A 21,858-nucleotide genomic window follows, 5' to 3' on the forward strand; every position below is an offset into this window, starting at 1 on the left:
TGTGTGTTTACTTTTTTTTTTTTAAAGAAGTAAATCATAGCTCTAACTACTAGTAGAAGTAGGCAATAAAGCAGTTTTCTTCTGAAAACTGGTTTTCAAAAACTGATTTAATGCACATGAACTTGAACAATTCCAAAGAAAAACGTCACATCTAACGGAACATTTTCCTACTGGAGAAAAGTCATCATTTGAAACAAGATCTACAGGGCAGCAAACAATCATTAAGATGCTTTATTGACAATATCCACTCACTGCAAAAGTATCTGCCTGCATACAATTAGATCTTAGCTTTTCAATAGTGTTTTATTGGCAGTGGAAAATGCATCAGTACTTTATTGAAAGAAAGCAATAAATAATACTGTGATAAAAATAGTTCAAAAGTAGACTGTACATATTGTTACATAATCTGAAAATACACAAAAGATTAATAGAAAAACAGAACAGTAACAATGAATTTCAGTTTTACAAGCAAGTTAAAAGTGGAAAACAATAAGAAAAAAAGACATGCTATATATATTGTTGCATAATAAATAATGCACCATCTGAACAGATTCTTGCTGGCTTTTTAATATGCCATTTACAAGTGTCGGATATATTTTCTACTCATACAGTCCAAAATGGGTACAACCATCAAAATTAAAGTCCAGACAACTCTTTAGAACAAGTTTACAAAACACAAAATGACTTGGATAAGAAAAGTAAGGCCTTTATTAGAAGTTGCACTGCTTGCGTTTTTAGCCCCATTGTACCTTCATCTTTCACTACTCATTTGACAGGAGGCTGCAGTGCTTCATCATTGGTCCATTAAAACTACCTTCACCAGCATCTTTCCACAAGTGTTCTCAATCAAAAAGATCTAGGACAAAAACTCTCTGTGGCCTGTGGATTACGACCAGGAATTATTATGAAGTCTATCTTCCTCAGTTAAGGAAAAAAAAATTTAAAAGTAAAAACAGTTCTTGGTTTATGGCTTGTTTTCAGTCACCGTGAAGATACGCTATACAAATACAGCAGAGAGTGTTATGACCGAGTCAATCACTTCTAAAACATGTTCCGTAGTGTTATAGTTCCTCCCAGCTTTTAAAACAAGTTATATTTTAAATAAAGACAAAATTCCCACTACTTGACAAATCCTCTTTGTGGAAAGGTACAGTTCTGAGAAGAACGACCATGTACCATACCTTCTACAACAATGTATGCTTACCTGAAAAAAAGCTGGACTTGTTTTCAGATCTAAGCTAATGTTACCAAAAGACAAAATATATACTGCTTGGTGTCATGATACTTTTACAAAGGTATTAAAATCCTTTTCACCTTCGGTTTCATTATTAAAAAAAAATGATAATTACAGTAACCGCATAATTTACAAAAACCCTATATTACTTATAGGGACATATACATACAAGCATTACAGTACATTCAGTTGGAAAGACTAAAATTAGAATAAAAAAAATCAGCAATGATTTGATTTGTAGACTGAATAGAAACAGAAAAAGTAAGTAACTATATAAATGAGAAGTCACATAAATATAAGAAACATTTAGATTCTAAAATATTTTCTCTATAGTACTCATGAATTTATTTGCTAATTAAAAACTCTGTAATAAAATATCTCAAAGTGTCCATTTAACAAGTATTAACAGGTTAAGGGTTCCAAATGTTCAAAATGCTGCATATCACCGGTAGAAATAGTGTGGGTAAACTGTAAAAACAACAACAAAACAAACAAAAAACACAAAAAATCCATTAGCAGTTTTTTTAAAAAATGTTTCATTTGTCACAAACAGCTCAGTAGTGCAAGCAGTCATGCATCTAATTATTGCCATGCCACAATGTACACAATTTTATTGCCTTCTGTAAACTTCAGTTGCAATGCAAAGTAAAGCACATGAGGTCAAGTATTTCTGCTTCCTAGATTTTTAATCCTAGGTCATCTGACTATAGAAAATCCTGACACAGTGGGGAGAAGTTGGGGGAGGGGAAGACTTAAAACTTCAACGTCTTGAAACTAAAGAAATTTTAAGATAGTCCCTGAGATTGTGAACTGACAGATCCACATGATCCGAGCTGCTACGTGCAAGAGTTTCCCTTCTCAACATTTCATACAGAACTCCTTAGAACTAAACTTGTATATGCAAAAAGGTTCAGAATTTGAAGAAAAGGCAGCCAATACATGAGTTGGTTAGGGATGTTACTGGTGAGAATAAAGGAAAGGAGTTGTAAGCAGAAGAGACAGGCAATTTATAGCCCACGGAAGATACCAGCTAGTGAGAGAAAGATTCACTGGATTTGGGGGGTTTTTTAAACCCAATATAGTAACAAAATCTAGTTTCCAGACTTGTCTGCAAAATGAAATACTGTTCCATGAGGAAACACAGCAGAGGCTGCTGAAGAAAATAATTCCAAATCCTGGAGTAAGACAGGACTACGTATCTTTCATAAAGCAGAATACACGTATTTTGTGTTAAACCCCCTTGCGTTATCGAGCTGCCTTTTGTTGTCAGCACTGCTCACAGCTACTCAAATTTAAACTGCAGGTAGCTAAATCCAGCCAGACAGCCTGAGCAATCACAGTGGCACGAAGTATCCAAGAACTGGAAAACTATGCAATTACCCCATAACAATTCAATACCAAAGTATGCTGTATATTTATATTGTATATAACTTTGACCAAGCAAAGACTCTGGAAGATCAATAATCTGCAGTGTCACATAGTAAATTATTTTCTTTCCTTTTTACACCTAATCTAGTTCCATTTCTTCCTCCCCACTTTCATCAGCTGTTTCATCCAGCCATTGATTTTAACACCTTCTACACAGCTACTTAGCACAGGTCTTTTTTGAGGCTGTTTAAAAAAAAAAAAAACAAACCCACCACCAAAAAACCCGACACACCCCAAAAGAATACAGTATTTACAAAAGTAAATATTTAAACACTCATTATCTTCATGGTAGGAAATAAGCTCTGGATTTTCTATATAACAATCTACCCTGAAAGCTTGAAACAGTTTTGTAAGTGTGTAAATTCACTGTATTAAAATACCTGACATTTTATGTCATAAATAGCTGCTTTACTATCATACCTATCAACTTTACTCACCAGGAGAAGGCTTTAACAGGAGTAGGTCCTTACTGTAGCAGAATCCAATCTTTGTGTTCCTGATACACTGCCTATTTCAAGAAGCATGGGAAGACATGCAGAACACAGCATGCATGTTAGTTTTCAAAAAAAAAAAAAACAACCCACACCACAAACCTCACAGCAATTTGATTACAGCTACGGTACTCACCCAAATCTAAGGTTACAAGTTAGAAAAGCAGAATTTATTTTACAGTTTATGTATTAAGCACTTCTAGCTTCAGTGGCTAACAAAAAGAGTTCTAAAAAAGGTCTGCATGCCAACTAGCACACAGAAATTGGCAAAGGTAATTTTCTAAGTAATCTATTCCCTATTTTATATAGTTGATATATTTTTATTTTCTGGTTTCTTTTTAATATTGTAAAAAGCAAGGGGTTTTACAGGGCAAAGACTTCACTTAATTTAATTTACAGAATTTTCTACATGAATTCTGGAAAATATTTTGTGCTAGTGACAGTATTTAAAACAGCTCGCATTTTAGAGAGTAACATCAGACACAAAGGTTGCTGCTTTGAGCTTTACTCATAAATACAATTTTCAGAACCTGAGACAACTCTGACAGATTATGCTGAAGTTTTCATCCTGTCTGTTCCAATTAAACACATTTTCCATTTGTTTTTATGTGTTTTGCAAAACAAATGCAAGTAAAAGTTTATTCTCATGGTAACTTTTGTGTTTTAAACAGACAAGTTACCTCATGTGACAGGTGATCAACATCCACTTCCAGCTGGGGTTTTTTGTGTTTGTTTGTTTGGGTTTTTTTTAATACCTATCTGTGTGTATGTGCACATGCACACATATATGTATAGATGATTAAGTACACAGCAATGAATAAAACAGTGATTTCAAGTACGATCAACACTTAAGTGACCACTGCAGGGGGGGTAATGCACCTTTTCTTCAAGTTTTAATAATCTCAAAATTATCTGAGGGAGTTTAATCACATCATTTTTTATGCATTTTACTACATTTCAGAAATGGGATGTACATCGGTCTAATTGCTGCTAATTAGATATTATGCATCACTTGATTAAAAGACTTCTACTAAAATGTAATTTTATTTTCCTAGTTTAAAATAAATTTATTTCTAACTACAATTCTCATTGTTATTCCAATGAAGTAAAAAAACTCCACACCTATTACAGCTTCCTGAAATTATAAAGCACCCTATGGTTAAACACAGTGTTATATATACAACCATGCACAAGGCAGATGCTTTTATGCAGCAAAAAGGTAATTTGGACTTAATTTCCCTGTAATATCAAGCAAAAAAGTGCATCATGCTTAAAATAATACAAAATCAATACCATCAATCTGCATCTTCTTTGGCTGCATAGAAGGTGAAGACATTGAGGTTGTAACTCTGAAATTTGCAGGAAGAGTCTCTGCTGATCCAGCAGCTAAACCTCTTATGTCCTTTGGTCTAAACTTCTTTCTCCATGAAGGTGCTCTCCTAAAGCTCTTATCATCATCCTGTTATATTGATAAACATCATTAGCAATTCAAAAATGTAGGCTTGTTACTGGCATTAAAAGGATTACTGACAATCTTAAGTAAACGTATCCCCACCGAATGAGTTAATTTTCAGAATGGTTCAGGTGCAACAGCAGCAGAGGTCTTAATTTGCAACAATCTGTGTTCATTTGCTAGACTGTAGGCTCTTCAAGCTCAGTAACTATGGAAATTCACGTGCTCGGCACATTTAGGAAAACGTTTTGTACTTTGAATGTTAGAATTACTGCAAGTCATGAAGTACAAAGTGTCACATCACTCATTCTTAGGGGCTACGAGGAGTGGAGCAGATCATAAAAGCTGCTTTGGGAACACCGACATACAGAGGCTTAATTTGAACAATTGCTTTTAACCTTCAGTTCTGTTTGAAAAATTGCTTTTAACCTTCAGTTCTGTCTTACAGGAATGATGATACAGCTATTGTGCTTTCGCATGCTACAAATTACAGGAAGTGATAGTGAGGGGAAAAAAAAGTAAGTGTAGTAAATACTATATTGCCATGCAGTATTTTGCTTAAGCACTTGGGTAAACTTCTAATTACCCAGATGCATTTTCCCCCCCCATTAATATATCTGCATCTTTGAAGTGACATTCCACTTCAGAAATACACCATTGCACTTACTAAATACAATAGTTTAAGCCCCACTTCCAAAAAATGTCTTTTGCAATGAAGATCATATGTCAATGCAAATATACCCATTGTGCATCTCCATTTTCCAGCTTCACCTTTAGAAACAGCTCAGTCACTTGAATGCCATTTTACCTAAAATCCATGCCCTTTCAGAATTAGGAGACAAGTGTCTGTGTTATTTGAAGAGATCTTCATGATCAACAAACTGCCCTGCACCACTAGAACAGAGCAAACATCCATTACCTCAAAGGTCCTTCTCTGGCCGTTTGAAATCACTTAGAAAACTATTAAGCTGCTTTCTGATGACATTATTAAAACCTTAGTAGAGATGCATACTGAGAACAGAGCTGTCAGGATGTACCACAAAAGGGCTTCAACAAGTCTATCAGGCAAAAGATGAACACAAACCCAATCAAGGTCCATCATAGCGGCCTCCTTCCTCAACACACTGCTGTATGCTTCACCTCACTGATCCAAAAGCCATTTAAGCCAGCGCTTTCACCCTTCCCTTGTCCTCTTCCTCATACTAGCGCAAATGTTTGAGATATCATGGACTGGTTCCCTAGCCTGGTTAACCACATTATGGTTTTGACACCTTCGTCTTAATCTGAACCACTTCGCCTATGTGTGCTACCACATAAACTCCCGTTAGCACCAAAGAAGAGCTAGCACAGTTAGGATTCTCTTGGAAAATTTACACCTGCTTAAAACTTCACCAAGTTTCAGCACAGAGCGACTTAAAAGGTTAAAGCTGTAACACTCTCCTTTCTGCTACAGGTTCACAGGGTCTACAAAAGAAGTCTCACACATAGTTTATTAAGAGTTTTATACTCTTTACATTTGAATTAAGTTTATACACTGTAAGATCACAGACTGCCCAACAGAAACTGCTTTGATGTGCAAAAATACCTGATGGTCATTATATCGGTATTAACAGATGTTAACAACGCAAGCTTTCTTGAAAAATACTTGAAATTATTTTAAATACTGCTTGTTAAGACAAAGGTTTGGAATGTGTTATACAGTGCCTTCTCTATTATAGCTTGTTCATCTGCAACACTGGTCAGTAATTTTCCCACATTTTAGACAGAAGATTCAGCCCAAAGTGCTGCTGTTAGACATTAACCATGCAAGCTACAAAAAACAGCCTTGCAAATCATCTCAATACTTTCATATTCAAAGTCTTCTTACCTAAATGCACAAATCTGCCATATTCAGAAACTCTTAAAGAATTTAAAGTTAAGAATTCTGTCACTATTCTGTCAATAGCTTAAAGAGGTTCAAGCTAAGTTCCTTCACTTGACAGTTCTGATAAAGTTCCCAGGACCATAAAATGGGTCAACAGCTCAAGTAACTTACTTCATCAAGTCTTCTGTCAGTGCCCATAGCAAGAAGGTTATTAAATTCCCTCTCCAGAACAGCACGAGCCTGAAGTTTATAGTACAAAAGAAATGGAAATTCATTCCAGAAGATTAGTAACTAGTAACCTATAGTGATTTTTAAAACTTTATATAACACAAATTGTTTAATACCTCCTTATCAGATTAACAAACAAATTGTAACTTTTCAAGTACTAAGTAAGTTGTAACTTATTAAAGATTTAGGGAAGGCTTAAGAGCTCCCCCTTCCCTTAGTTGTGAAATGAAAGTTCATGATTTATATGGCTCAAACTCAATTATTTCAGAATAAAAACTAGCAAACAACAAAAATGATGATTTTCCACTAATGTGAAGATGGACTATGAGGAAAATATTCAAACAATATTTTTTGTTCAAGCAAATTTATCAACCAGAATTGTTATTAATAATTAGAAAACAGTAAGAAAAAGCATAGTTTATGTTTTTCTCTTACAGGATAACGGACAACTTTCCATTTCTAAAGTTTCTAAATCTAGGAATAGAATACACTTGCCTAACAAAAAAGCCAGTCAGTTCCATTTTTAACCTTCCTAGAAGGAAGAAAAATCCTATTGGCTACAAAGTAACTACTTCTTGCTTACCTGTGTGTTTTGAGTGGGTATTTGTAGTAAGAGAGCTAATGCATTGTAATCAAATGATTCATCTAAGGCCACAAGTGCACCATGAACTCCGCTCTCTAGAAGGTTATTTGCGTATTCTTTAAGACCAATGGACACTACCCAATGGATCATTCTTTCATTGCTCCAGACAAGGACATCTATGGAGGAAAAAAATTTCCCGATTTATAACAATACTTTTCTGAACAAAAAACCCCCAGCCCTTTCTTGATCTGTATACTCATGTCAGAATTGATTTTCACATATCGACAATTCATCATAAATGCTGTCAAGTACTAGCCCTCAAGGAACTGTCTTATTTAACATTTAGGTTGCGAGCCAATCTGCCCCTGCCTTTTTGGCATGCATGAAACACTCTGAATTGGCAACAAAACCTCATGCTTAGACTTCAACACTCAGTGTTGGATCCTTTCCATACAGTAGTTTCCAGTGCACCCAGAACGAATAGTCCTCGCTCAATCTCCTCTCTACCTACAGAGGGAGGCTACAGTCACAGTTATGAGACAAGTTCAGCTGGGCATAGCGCTCATGCAGATGAGGAAGACGGGATCTTCCATTTTACACAGCCACTTAGGGGCTGGAACCTCACCCAAAACAGATGAAGCATTTTGGAAAAAAAAATTTTACTACTCAAAAAAAGTCTTATAGCAGTTTTGCATGCACTTCCTACTGAATTTGAACAGAAAGTTTTATTTACTATTGTTTAAAGCTTTATTATTTATTAATTTTATAACCTTATCTACCTTTAAGTTCTGAATGTGTTCAATTTAGTAATGCAGACTTACCTTCAGCTTATGTAAGCATACTACTACACTTTTCCACAATCATAAATTTAAAGTGGAAAGTGAACATATTTGACAGTTGCTGGAAGGCATTTCATAGTCTAACAGTTCAGCAATCAATATACTCTCATCTTCCAACTTTTTAGAGGGAAAACATTATAAAGCAGCATTTACATATTCAGCCCAAAAATCAAAACAAAAACTATGTTCTTACAAGTAGGGTTTTTTTTTTTTTTATATTACTCAGGAATGTCTGCACCAATCAAATGATCCACAGCACGTTTCTGGCTTATGCCAACTAGCATTCTTCCCAAGCAATTCCCAGGAGGCATTCAGGAGTTTTATGTTCCAAGGAGCAATTCCCTATAGGCAATAGATACAGCCATGCCATTTAGGAGGCTAAAAAAGGCTTACCAGCCACAACACAGACTTGTTTCATGCCAGTTAGCTGTGATTCCTGGGAACATTCTCAGGCACAACTAGTAGAATAACCACCAAAAGGTATCAACACTTTAAAAGAAAAGGGGCAGACCAGGCACAGAGACTCCTAAGCAAACCCTGTACAAGGTAACCCTAAAATTTTAGTCTAAGATGTCAGAAAAGACTTCTGATATTAGGCAAACGACAAAATTTCTATGGAAGTCTTGGAAAATACTGCTAATTCCCAACCCTGCTGCTTCTTTTTTGCCTGTCTTGTTCAAAAATCACCATGAATCTGGAAGATATAAACACCTAAGTCACTTGGATACTTTTCACGAAGTGCTGGATAATAAAAAATTACCAGCCACAAGTAACGATAAAATCATGTAGATGCCAAGCTATTGTATCAGAACAGGGAAGAAAAAAACAAAAAAGAAAAAAAAAAACTTTTTCAAAACCCCGTTCCTCCTAAAACGCGTAGCTTTGTTTCAAACTTCAGAGCAGTAAGAATTTCAAAAAAGACTGCACTTGTAGCACATCTCTGCATGAGTGAATGATTTAATTGTGTTTTATGATTCACCGTTTGGGATCTGCAGCCAGACATTCTCCTGTGTTTAACACTTGATAGTTTATAAATAATTCCTCCCTCTAAGGCCTTTTTTTTAAAAAAAAAAAAAAAAAAAATTTTTTTTGAGGCAGATCAGTGAAAAAACACATTAGTATCAGACTGAAGTCAAGACAATGTACTAACCCTTAATTTCATTCTGGCTTTCTTCTCTTTTTCTTTCAAGTTCTTTTCGATCATAATTCAGTCTTCGTAGGCACATAATTCCACACTGAAAACTGTTTCTGTTTAGAAAAAAAAAAAAACCAAATTTAGAAAAAAAAAAAACATTTAGAGATAATGGAAACATTTACTTTGTTAGGTCTCCAACTTAAATCTATTTACCTGTGAAAGCTGTCCACCATTTTAAGTTGCCCACGCAGATCTTTTTTAGTTAAATGATCCAGCATTCGAGCATCAACAAGACACTCCATGAAATAGCTGCGATACTGAGGTAGCCCCAGACTAGGGAGCCATTCATTGCCAATCCACTCATGGTTCATATCACCATAAGCCAACGTCTGTTTTTAAAAGATAAAGGAATAAGCTTATTAAAATGAGAAATAAAAGAGAGAAGCTCTTTTAGACAATGTATTTTAAAGGAAAAAGTAAAACAATGCTTACTTAATTCTTAGCCTGTAAAGACAAGCAAATCAAAATATTGAATACTACATGTATTTTTTCTGAAGAAGTCAAGCTCATCAAGAAAAACAAGTTTAGATATTCAGATCTGCAAGTGAAACTGCCTTAAGTTATGTCATGTTAAAAAGTATGAAAAAATATGCAAACACTAATAAAAAATACTAATCTATACTGTTTTGATGGTAAGAGCCATAGAATTTCATTTTGTTAAAATGCTAAAAATACTGTATCACGTAAGAAGTGTGTGGGGATTCTTATTTTTCACAGGACCATATAAATGTAAGATATTAAAAAAAAAACCTGCAGGGCTTTTTTTAATACACTGAACTGTTCTCAGAAACTAATCCTAATCAAGTAAGCAAAAAATGATAAAAGCGCACTACTGAAGAACAAGCAATTCTAAGTGCTAGTCCTCATCCTAAAACCAAACCAAAAAAGAAAAAAAAAAAAAAACCAAACCAAAACCACAAACACCAAAACCACCTTCCTTCACTGCAGTTTTGACCTGCAAATCATCAGGCATTTTTTGGAGAAAGCTTTTTAAGAAGAGAGTTTGTAACTATGCATCTAATCATTCCCTGAGCAACAAAAGCCAGCAGCTCCTTTTTTACAGAAGTGTAATAATTCATTTTTACTGTGCAATTAAAAGTCAAAAGCTTTACTTCTCCTCTGGAGGAAGCACCTTCTAGAAAGGAGTAAGGCCACACAGAAACGCATTTCTTCAAGCCATCGCTAGGTAGCAGACTGAAAGAGCACGTTGCTCTTGTAACAGGGAGGTAAACTGTGTTTGTTACCATTGACAATCTGCAAATGAGTATCTGAGACTGAGTTAATGGGACTTAAACAGGTTTAAGCTGGAGGGCAGCCAAGCAAGAAGAGACTATACTGTCCGAAGACAGTGGTCACAGGCAAATCCTGAGTTTTGTTTATATCCCTGTATAAAATACTCTACTATCTCAATGGCTGAAAATACAATTAGGATTTGTCACCACTTTAAGGGAAAACAATTCATCAAGGAGGATTACAGAATTAGTGTGCAGAAATCTGCTTAACTATCTAGGCTCAGTATGTCTTGTAGCACACCTGTGACGGTGGCCAGGTTGAACAGGGACTTTCTGCACACAGCAGATATTCTTGTTGGACTTCTGGCTTCCCAGAGAGCCATCCCCTACCAAAACACCCCACACTGTCATGAAATTACTTTAAAATGTGATCTGGTATGTTCAATACACAGAATACTCTTAATAAGCATTGTAGTAACTTCATTTTGGCAATTCATAAACCAGAGGACAAATATTTCAGAAAGCTAATGATAACAGAGACTTCTGAATATTCTCCTAACAGCCTTATTATTAAAAATCCTTATCCATAGCTTTTTTTGTGATGTACTAGGTAACAAACTATCTTACAAATTTTCAATGACGACCCACCAAACCTTGGAAGTTCTAGAAAACAGTAAAATATTTAAAGCACCTAAATATAAAAGCATATCTTCCAAGTATGTATTATACAGAGATAAGCCTGCAGTTTCCCCCTCTCCCGATCCCCAAAGCCACACCTAGAGTCACTAAAAGAAACTGCTATAAAGGAAAAACAGATTCTTTCATGCTCTAATTATTGTGACAGTTTACATATACTCTATAATATTACATAAAGTTTCCAACCTGAGCCCAGCTGCCCTCCTCATCTTCCTGTTACGTGGTTAGAAAAGCAAAAGAACACATACGTATTAGTATTTAAGTTTAGTAAGGAGATCAAAGTTAAAGATGCACTGCAAAACTCTACATCTACTGCATACCAAAAAAGTCTAGGTAAAGCAAGCATCATGCATTGTAAAAAAATACACAAGGCACTCATTTTCATAAGAGAGGTTGCAAAACCCATCTACTGATTAAGTTTTCTGGAGAGAAGAAACTTTTGTGCAAGTAATTCAATTTGTCTACTAATTAATCAAATCAGAGCTCCATTTTACAGATTAGAAAGTGTTTTCTTTACAATCTTATCAATGTTGATTTTCGCCCCCCTTCTGGAAAAAAAAAAACTCTCAAGATGCAGGTTACAAGGTTAATAATTAGAAGCAGCAATGATCCAGAATTTTAATGCATTAATTTAGAGAAGAAAAAGAAAAAAGACCAAAAGGCACTGGATTCAGATGTTGAAAAAGTGGGAAAAGCACTCTAAGGAACAGAAGTGGCAACACTGTAAACTAACCGTTTGTTGTGTGGCTGTAAGATTTTCCATTTCTTCATGAGTTACCCAGACATTTCCCGTGGTCTAATATGACCCCACAGGGAACCAATCCCATCCAGTGAAAGGAAAGCAGTAACAAAGAGGAGAGGTTGCAGAACACATAAGCAATCGGTACATGTAAGGAGCAGGCATGGGCAAAAGCAATGGTTTCTAAAGTCTTAAGTATAGGTGTATCTATTGAAAGTAATGGCATGGAATAAAAGCCTATTAATATGGATCACTTTTCTTCAAAGATATTAACAAAATTGACTGTGATAAACAGCTTACACTGATGTAATTAACCGGCAAACACTTGACCCTGCTCTAATCTGAAAAATGCATTTGTAGTCTAGCACGTAATCCCAGGAATCTCAGAAATAACTTCAGATTGCAGGGCAGACAGACTCACGAGAGGGAATTCACACTGACTTTATGTGTCTAAATTTACCACAGTGTAGAGAGGTGGACTCCCAGTTTATGTAGGCTGAATCATTATTTAGAGCCAATGGCCTTACATGAGGATTAGAAGAGTCTCCAGCTATTTTGCAAATTTCTGTACATGCATGTACACTTCATCTGTATTAATAATTCTTCTGAGGCCAAAAGATGAAGCAAATAACATGTACTCTAATTATGGATTATATACTTACACTGATATAAATTTATCTTTCCCTTAAGAAAGAAAATGTAGTTATTCCTTCATTTAATTTCCATGAAAGGAAGAAACATCCTCTATTTAAATAATGTATTTCTCTACAATTTCATGTTTCCAGAAATTGTTATTTAAAGCTGAAATCCTTTCAGTTACATGTTTACAGAAGAATTTTTAGACATCCTAAAAGATGCTTAATGCTGGATCACTTTCCTTACCGTCCGTGAGGTGGGAGGGGCAGATGGACTTGTTAGTGACATGATTTCTTGAATGGCCAGCCTCAGCTTCAGTCTGTGCAGAGGATTACTAATTCCAATTTCACGCTGTATTTCTGTATCGGACAAGGCTGACATGATAGCACCGCTTTTCACATTTGCTCGGCAAGCAGCCACATACCAAGCTGGCATCCCAACCCACAGCTGAAACACAAAAAAAGGAAGTAAGCAGGATCTGGAAAAGATTCCTGCTCCAAAACCTTAAATTCTTTAGAAGTCTGTAGACTGAGGGTTTTAATTTTTATTTATTTATTTTGGAGGGACCACTTACCTCCAACCACACAACCACAGTAGGCCCATCCCACTGTGCAAAAGGTAAACCTTGTCTTCTGGCTTCCTCAAGCAACTCATGCCTACAATTACAGAAATAGTTATTAATTACAAATAGAAACTAGTTACAACTAGATGTTACAATTTCAACACTGCATTCAATTTACTCTCTTCTTTCCACTAGTTAGCTTTCTTCCTTTCTCAGATTTATACGATATACCCACTAAGGCAGCCACAGCACACGTACAAGGACTTCGTAGTGACATGAGCTGAACTGGGTAGGAAATTTCAGAGTGGCAGAGATGCTGGATCTTGCCTTTCAGCAATTTGTGTCTGAAGCTGCTATTGACCCTCTAACCAATGCCACCAACACCAAGTGGAGGTGTCAGACTTATTTGTCAGTCAGATGCTCAATTGCTGCAATTTCCTGTTCAGCAAATTAGACTGAACCAAAATAGTCATTTTTCCTCCAACATGCAGATTTGAAACCTGTGGAAGTGTATGAGTACAGCAGATACCCAGGCTATTGAAATAGTATTGTCCATCAGGCTGTTGAGGCTGGAAACTGGGACAGTAAAAATTCAATTGCTGAATTTCAGTCTGCAACAGCCAGCCTGTCAGAGTTTCAGGCACAGCTTCAGACAACCATTATATTCAGAGCGCCACGCTTTGGCAATTATATTCTGAAAAGCTGCGTACTGGAACTCAGCTTTCATCTGCTACGATGACACCATTTCCTTTGTTATTCTGAAACAGAAGAGACTGGAGTTTAATATTGACCATTCAGCTTACAGAAACAATGGAAGCTCACAAGCTCCCTATAAATAGCTGCCAAAAATATTTGATAAACCAAGAGACAAAAAACAGTATCATGGGTATTAGCGTGCAATGTTGCTTGGATACATCTGTCTGAAAAAATGGGTAAAGTCTGAAAAAAGCATATTTAAGCTGCCTTTGAAAGCTAGCTGTATATGGTTAAGCCTCCACTCACTCTGCTCAGAAGTTTACAAAAAAACCAACTTCACCTCCTTGGGCAGTTTTTACAGTTTTATGCTTTTTATTCATGCCTGCAAGTGTAGAATTAAGAAGATAAGCAGCAATACTACAGATTCAGGATCCTATGTTATGTATTTATAATTTTCTCACAATGTAAAACAATCTCCTCACCTTCAGAGCCGTGTCATTAAATATATCTATGATAAAATATTTAAAAGCTACAGATATTAATAAACTACCAGACAAGACACCTTGAAAGTGGGTTACTGACAGACTAGTAGCTTTCTTTGCTAGCAGTGCAAAACAGATATGCAGTGTTCAGCTCTTTAGGCATGCCAGCATACCTAGGATCCTCGTGTTATATTGGTAGACAACTACATATAAAATATAATCAATGAAGTAATAAACATACTAGCAACTGTTTTATCAATAGATAGTACTTCTCCACCTGCCTGTCAGTGAATTCCTATTACTCTAGAAGAACCTCCCAATCCTTTATCCCAATTAAATGTGCTGCCTAGGAATGAAAAAAGGGGAGGAAGGAAGGCACTACCAGATAAGGGGTTACAAATAACTGATCTAATGTACTCATTTTACAACCCAACAATTAAGGTGGAAACAGTGTTCAGCAGTTAGCAGCTCAACAGCTAGATTTCACTAACAAAGAGGAGAAGACCGTAAAAGTTAATACATATTTATATACTGCAAAAACATACATTTACTTCTAAATTAGGAACAAACGATCAGCTATTTTCCTGCTACTGCAGAACACATTATGTTAATCCCACATATCACTAGCCCTGAACACATTCCATTTTGCTTCACTTTGTTGTTTAAAGATTAAAAAACTAGAAAAATAAATGAATAAGATATTATGAAACACTGCTTGGTAAGAACAGAGTAAAACGCTTAATACTGCATTTGCCAGAAAGGAACACAATGGTTTTTTTCCAAGTAGTTTCACTTAAGAATTGGTGTCTCTGTCTTCCTTTTCGGTGGTTGTGGTAACATGACAGTGCAGTGAGGGAGGTCCATGGGTGATGAAAGAGCACAGACATGCCCCAAGCAGCCTCAGGTTTGACTAGGATGACCCCATGAGAGCATGCAATCACTGCTGCCTCCGCACCAGCTTATAAATCTGCTTGCGTAGTTGTACGTAATTCAGAGAACTGCAGAATAATTTCTGCTAGCTTTCTAAGTCTCCCTGCACACTTCAAGTTAACCACAAAAGGGCAAATCATTCAGAGATGAGCAGTACAGGGAATGTATCAAAAGCGTAAGGAGAGGTTATGATGCAAAACTCAGGGTGGCATCGTATGCAGAAAACAATTGTGCAGCTAGAAGGAATTGTTATGTGATGGAGGCAAACATAGAAATAGAAATAAACAAAAATGCTTATGAGATAACTCGGTGCTGAAATTATTCAATGGCTCCAAAGAGGAACGCATCCATGAAGTAGAAAATTAATTGCAGAATTTGTTCGCATGCAAGAAGAAACAGAAACTTGCTTGCATGGTATATCATTAAGCTGAAGGGTCAAGACAGCACAGGCACAAAACATCTCACAAGAAGAATTCAAAGGCAGCTGCTGTTTTATCTGCAAATGATGCATCAATGTTTTTTTCCTACAGCAAAGAACTTCACTTTTCCAACAATTCCCTTCCAACTTCACCACAAAACTTGCTGCATTCCAGCAATACACGATCAGATTATGTAAAGATCAGAACTGCCATGCCAGCTTAGTTTCGTGGGCCATCCAATTACACCATTTTAAAAGTGGGTGCAAAATCCAAATTTGTAGTGCAGTAGTGTTGGCAGTGTTAACAGATGGTATAAAGCTGGCACCGTGAAGGACAAAAGAACGTCAAAGGAGTGGCTGGCTACTGGAATAACTCTTAGGGGACAAAATCGAGGGATGGTTGTCTACAGGCTTAATAAAAAGTTGGCTGAACATCACTAGGAACGGGAGACCAAATGTGCTGCTGCAAGAGGGGAACACTTGTTGTTAGACACAGTCAGAAGGCATCTAACGCCAGCTGTGGAGAACAAAGAAACTGCCGTCACGTGGGATGAGAAATGATGTCAAAACTGCAGGTGCTTGATGTAGTAGTGAACACACAAGGCCCTTTAAAGACCATTTGAAGTATTTGTGTTTAGAGTGGCTCTTGGCAGGCAACCATACTCTAACCCCACAAGGAAAATAAAGCAGCTTGGTGAAACACCACTTTGTCACTGGATTAAGACAGCATGGGAACGGATAAATCCAGAACTTGTAGCCAAAGGGGAATGCTGTATTCCAGATTTCTTGGATGGAACTGAAGATAAATTATTTGGAAGAAGTTGAGAGTAGAGAAGACACTGCAGGGAAGGTGAAAAGAACAACACTGATGGAAATGACAGTTGCAAGATGTTAAAGCTGGAAAGCAACAATAGCAAAACATGAGATGAAAACAGGCTAATTTCAGGCAGAGCATCAATGGAAACTTGATCCTTATTAAATATCAATTTCAGGTACGTAACAAACTTTTTGTGTATAGCTGTTTTTAAGGAGAGTTGTCTTAAATTTAGGGTTGCCTTCCTTTTTGATTAATACAGTATTAAGTTTTATGTGTTGTACACAGAAAAGCACAAACAGTTGTGGCAAACACGGTCAATAGCACAGCTCACAAGGAAGATGAACAGCAGGAACAAAACACTAAAAACTTAAATTTAGTAAACAGAGAGCAGCAGTTTACAGAAATACATCTACCTTGGAAATGAATCACCAAAAATACCTGCTATTGCTAAACAACTTTCAAAACCCAAATTACAAAACTAATTCCATTTAAGTAGGGTTTAATATTTCCGTTATAAAAAATCACACCATGCAAATTAAGACAAGACATTGAACGGGCATTCACACTGAACTAGATGACACTGGATTTATTTCAGCAACACATTTTCATAATAGATTCTTTTGAATCTAGAATCTCCTCTTGTAATTAGGCTTTTTTTTCAAAAAGTTAGAGCTTTTTAATATATTGCTAAAAAATCCAAATGAGATTTATCATAATTTCACAACAATCCTAATAAAATAAATATAAACTTACCCTGATTTTGCACTACCACATCAAATGGTAAACAAAAGGAAAATAAAACAATGAAGGAAAAATACAAAACAAGGATTAAACTGAACTCAAAGGCATACAAAAACAGACAAATAATGTATCCTGTAATTTAATTCTGTAGCTATAAATAGGTTTTTGTTAGTAAAGAAATTGAATACTGCCCTCAGCCTGTTCATGTGCATGCATGCAGAAATCACAAAGATAAGCAAGCAAACAGGGATTAGAGACAACTATAAATAGAACTAGCTGTCACTGTTCCAAGCATTCAGGTAACTGGAATTCTTTTCACTCAATACAGTATTTTATAAGTGAACAGTCAGCCTCGAGAATTTGTTTTAACCCCACCCTCCTCCAACATCAAAGCGAAAAGTAATTCAGAGCAGCTTTACTGCTTTTTCTTTTTGATAATGAACATCTCAAGAAGGCAGCAAGGGCTCTTTGACACTTTGTGATAATATTGCTTCTGATGTTCAGAATACCTGTCAGAATTCTGAAACAGCTGGGTTAAAATATATTGCTGGGATTTTTAAAATAGTCAATTTGCTTCTCATGGAAGTTCAAAGGGCCCTGCTGCTGCTCTTAGCAGTAAGAGTAATAAAACTAAACGTTGTGATACATATGTTCATCAACACAGTCTTATTTCATACCCACTTTCATTGAAACATCCGAACCATAGATACCTCCCTGTGAATAAGCACATACCCATATTTCAGAGGTAGTAATCAAACTAAAAGTTTTCATTTGTCTAATAGAGATGCTTGCCTTTTAAGCAACCAACAACATGCAGCCATGAGGTATACTTTAAGTAACACCAGTAAATTTCTGAAAGGCAGAATGTTTAGAAAGAAAAGTCATGATTTATCTGCAACTGCATTTTTTGCATTTATCAAAGCAAGCCAGTAAAGACTGTTTTACTCTAGAATGAATTTTGTTGCTGGTATTGAGAAAGATCCATATTGTTCAAAGAACAGGCCTACTGCTATTTAGATATGACCAGACTGAAACTATTTATTCAACCAAGATGTGGTATGACTTCAATGCTCTGCAGAAAAGGGAAAATACCAGATCATAATAATGTACGATAGCCTTCAGTGTAACAGTCTGAAGAAAAACAGCTGAGTGTTCTGTTATACAAACAAAACCACATTCCATTCTGACTTTTCAAACCAACACACTGCTGGTTTTCATTAGCAGTCACCAGGCATTATTCTTATTTGTTAATAGAACTTAGGTACTGCAAGAAATCACTCTTACAAAGAGAAGATGTAGCACACTTTCTTTTCAACATTCATTATTCTGCCTTCAGAAGTAAAAAAAAAATAAGACAGGGCTGATCTTGGTCAGCTTTTTTGACACAGAGTAAAGACAGCCGAACAGAACAGAAGCAACAAAAGTTCAAGGTATGTGGCTCAGCTTTGGGTGGAAAAATGCAAAGAATGCCTGATCCTACTTACATAAATTTGAGCATTTCCTGTATTACCATATAAGCATCAAGTTAAGATTTCTACTAGTAGCGCTATCTATTTTTCTGCCTATGATTATAGTTTTTGCTCCTTCTCTAAGCCTGGGAAAAACAAAGCATTCAATAGATACTCCCAAGGTGAACATTAAACCAAAGATTTTCTTGGACACACACTGAAAACATTCTGATGACTAGGAAAAGGTAACTGCATAGCTAAAAGTTGCCATAAAAAAGGAAATAGTCACAAAATATTAAAAACCAGGAAATTGGGTTATGTGGTGCAAGGAGAAAAGATTTTGGCTGTTAAAATATATGAGAGAAAATGTCAAGACAGCATCAAACAGAAGTAAGAAAATTAGCGAACACAGCAGCAGTGAGCAACACAAAAGGAAATATTTTCAGAGTCACCTGCTAGGAAGGAACCAGCAAACGCATACAGAAGGATGGCTGTACAGAACATCTCATGCTTTCACTCTGTCAACTCTTTCACACTCTGGAGCAAGTAACAGCCCAAGACAACTTTGGGAAGTCTTCCAAATTAATTAAACCCAAAGCAGGTATTAATATAACAAATTTGGGGGAAGGTTTGATAAGAGTCCACTTTTATCTCGAAGTTTGTTTATTCCAGAATTTCAACAATAAGCTTTCAGCACTGAAATTTATTTCAAACTTACCACAACCTATGCTACTATTAATTTTCTGGGGAAAAAAAAAAGTTAAAAAATGCTACAGAGCCATATTTTTGCCATACTAGGCAAAAATACCTGAAAACAAACTAACCAAAGACAACAAAAGATTTTTAAACAAAGCAGTATCTTAACAACAGAGGATTAAAAATATTAAATAACTTACTTTTTCTGCATTTTCCTGTTCTTTTCTGCCTGACCTCCAAGCTTGCTGAGACCTAATGCATCCTGAGAGGAACTATCTGCTTCTGCCATGCCAACTACAAAAAAACCAATCAAAATATCAGTCTTGTTATCTCGATTTTGGCCAGTTATAACTCAAAAATCACTGCTGCTTTCCTATTTAATCCTTTGTAATGTTACTGATCAGAAACGCAGAAAGCCAGGCCTCCAAGCCCATCTATCACTATTTTCTAGTTGAATTAATGCCCATCAAAATGGTGTATAAAAATAGGAAAATCACATTGTTATGGACTCAGATAGGTGCTGTCTAAAACCAGCTAGAGTCACACTGAGAACCTCATATTTCAACCCCCTGTAAGATGGATTCTCAGCGTTCCCATATCACTTATAGATGGTGTCATGCTTTATGCAAAAAATTATGCCAGAGAGAAAGGTTAACTATGGCATTTGCTAAGCCAGCTGGTTTGTTTCAAAGGAGCTCCTTTGGGTCCAAAGTGAAGACATGACATATTGGTGTCAATACTAACAAAAGTCCCTCTCACTTCCAAGATACAGCTGAAATTTTTGGTTCAGAAAACAAGTCATAACAGTTCAGTGAGTTTCAATAAGCTGGCTACATGAGACTAAATGACAACAACACCTGACCAGCTGAACTTGCATCCTACACTCATAAAAGGACCTACCAGAAGATTCAGTGTCACTAGTTCCAAAAAATGCTGTACATCAGCATCAAAATAATCAGTCATAAATATGCACGTACTGATACATACATCATAAAAGTCAGTCTTTCATTCTCTCTTACTGTGGAAAAAAAACCCCAAACCAAAAAAGCCCAACAAAAAACCAAACCCAAAAGCAAACCAACCTTGTCCTAATGTTTCCTTGCTTGTTTGTCCAGGTCGTCCCTTTTCTTTCTTGCCAAACAAGCGGCCAATAGAAGATTTGATCCCCTTCTTTTTGGGGGCTTTATGAAGGGAATCTTGGCTACTATTGCTGCTACTAGGATTACTTGTTTGCCCATCTTGTGAGCCTGTTGAACTTTACAAAAAAAGGAGTCATAAAGGAGCACATGTACAACAAAATCACTGGCCTAACACAGTGGGAGACAAGTTCAGATTTCTGTGCAAGTTAACGAAAGCTCAGTAACTGCCTAATGACATCTAATTTCGCCTCTTCATGAGTTATGAAAAGAAAAATACCTGTCATTAAACAGTAAAAACAGTGGAAACAACTAAATCATGTAAGAAAGGAAGGGATATAATATTAATATGGTATAGTATGGAACTACAAGTCAATTCTTATTTTAAGAAATAAAGTGTTTAAAGTGCAATTCAGAGAGACCAAAGTTGACAATGCGAGTTCCTGACAAATCAAGGCAGATAATGGAAGTTTGAAATACTTGAGTGGAATCTATCTCAGATACTTTGAAGAGAACACCTGTAAATCAAAATGATTGTCATTTTGCAACTTACGTCTAAATTTATAGCTAAATTCCAACCTATGAAAGACAACTGGAATTATACATCTTTCATTTCCTAAACATGAAGCAAACTTAATGCAGACCTTGAATACCAGAAGAGTTCTTCACATAAAGCCATTTCTGATTATTAACAAAATCTGTATCCTTATTGTTTATGTATCATAGTCACCCATTTATATGTTCATACTCTACTTTTACGAAACACTTCAATATCTAAACTAAAATCCTACAGGTTGAACAGCTTTGCAGTTTTAGGGTTTTATTCTGATGATCTGAAATACTAAGTTACTGGTAGGCCTGACTTATTCGCAGCTACTTACTTTCTTATGTCCCTGATATCTTCATGGCTCACTGTATGCAAAGCTCCTTTTTGGACTCTGTCCAAACGCAAAGATCGAGGTGAAGAAGGTGGTGATGTTTCACATTTTATTGTGGTTTTATCATCTCGTACCTCTTCTCTAGAAGATGGAGACTAATGGAAAATGAAAGCTTGAGGGGTTAATTGGAAATGCCAAAACATGAATGCAATATCAACACTACATAAAACATTGATGGAAAAAATAAATTATTTCAGTGTTAAAGGATGACTCTTGCCCTTATCATTCTGCAGTTGCCTATTTTTTGATTGACTTCTTTCTGGGTTTTCTGTTACCTTCAGTGACAAACTAGTAAATTCCATTCTTAGCTACTGAAATGAGCAAGTAGCACTCATCTTTATTTCTTAACTCTATGAATGAATAAAAGTAATGTCTT

General features: G+C 36.1%; 1 protein-coding gene across 4 annotated transcripts in view; it reads right to left on the bottom strand.

Moving 5' to 3' along the window:
• Positions 1–449: 449 nt before the first annotated feature.
• The window catches only part of PPFIA1 (PTPRF interacting protein alpha 1), a 75,198-nt gene continuing 53,789 nt past the window's right edge, over positions 450–21,858 (bottom strand). For all 4 annotated transcript variants that reach the window (XM_035892623.1, XM_035892624.1, XM_035892625.1 and 1 more), the window contains 12 exons: positions 21,426–21,577; positions 20,491–20,663; positions 19,609–19,702; positions 13,193–13,274; positions 12,865–13,065; positions 9,469–9,644; positions 9,271–9,368; positions 7,282–7,457; positions 6,642–6,710; positions 4,447–4,612; positions 3,100–3,170; positions 450–1,702 (listed from right to left, as the gene is read on the bottom strand). In XM_035892623.1, the coding sequence (XP_035748516.1) occupies positions 3,112–3,170; positions 4,447–4,612; positions 6,642–6,710; positions 7,282–7,457; positions 9,271–9,368; positions 9,469–9,644; positions 12,865–13,065; positions 13,193–13,274; positions 19,609–19,702; positions 20,491–20,663; positions 21,426–21,577 (1,446 nt within the window). In that variant the 3' untranslated portion in view covers positions 450–1,702; positions 3,100–3,111. The remainder of the gene's footprint in view (positions 1,703–3,099; positions 3,171–4,446; positions 4,613–6,641; positions 6,711–7,281; positions 7,458–9,270; positions 9,369–9,468; positions 9,645–12,864; positions 13,066–13,192; positions 13,275–19,608; positions 19,703–20,490; positions 20,664–21,425; positions 21,578–21,858) is intronic.

This window comes from Egretta garzetta, unplaced genomic scaffold, assembly GCF_000687185.1.
Source record: "Egretta garzetta isolate BGI_Z169 unplaced genomic scaffold, ASM68718v1 scaffold454, whole genome shotgun sequence".
In the NCBI taxonomy this organism is placed as follows: domain Eukaryota; kingdom Metazoa; phylum Chordata; class Aves; order Pelecaniformes; family Ardeidae; genus Egretta; species Egretta garzetta.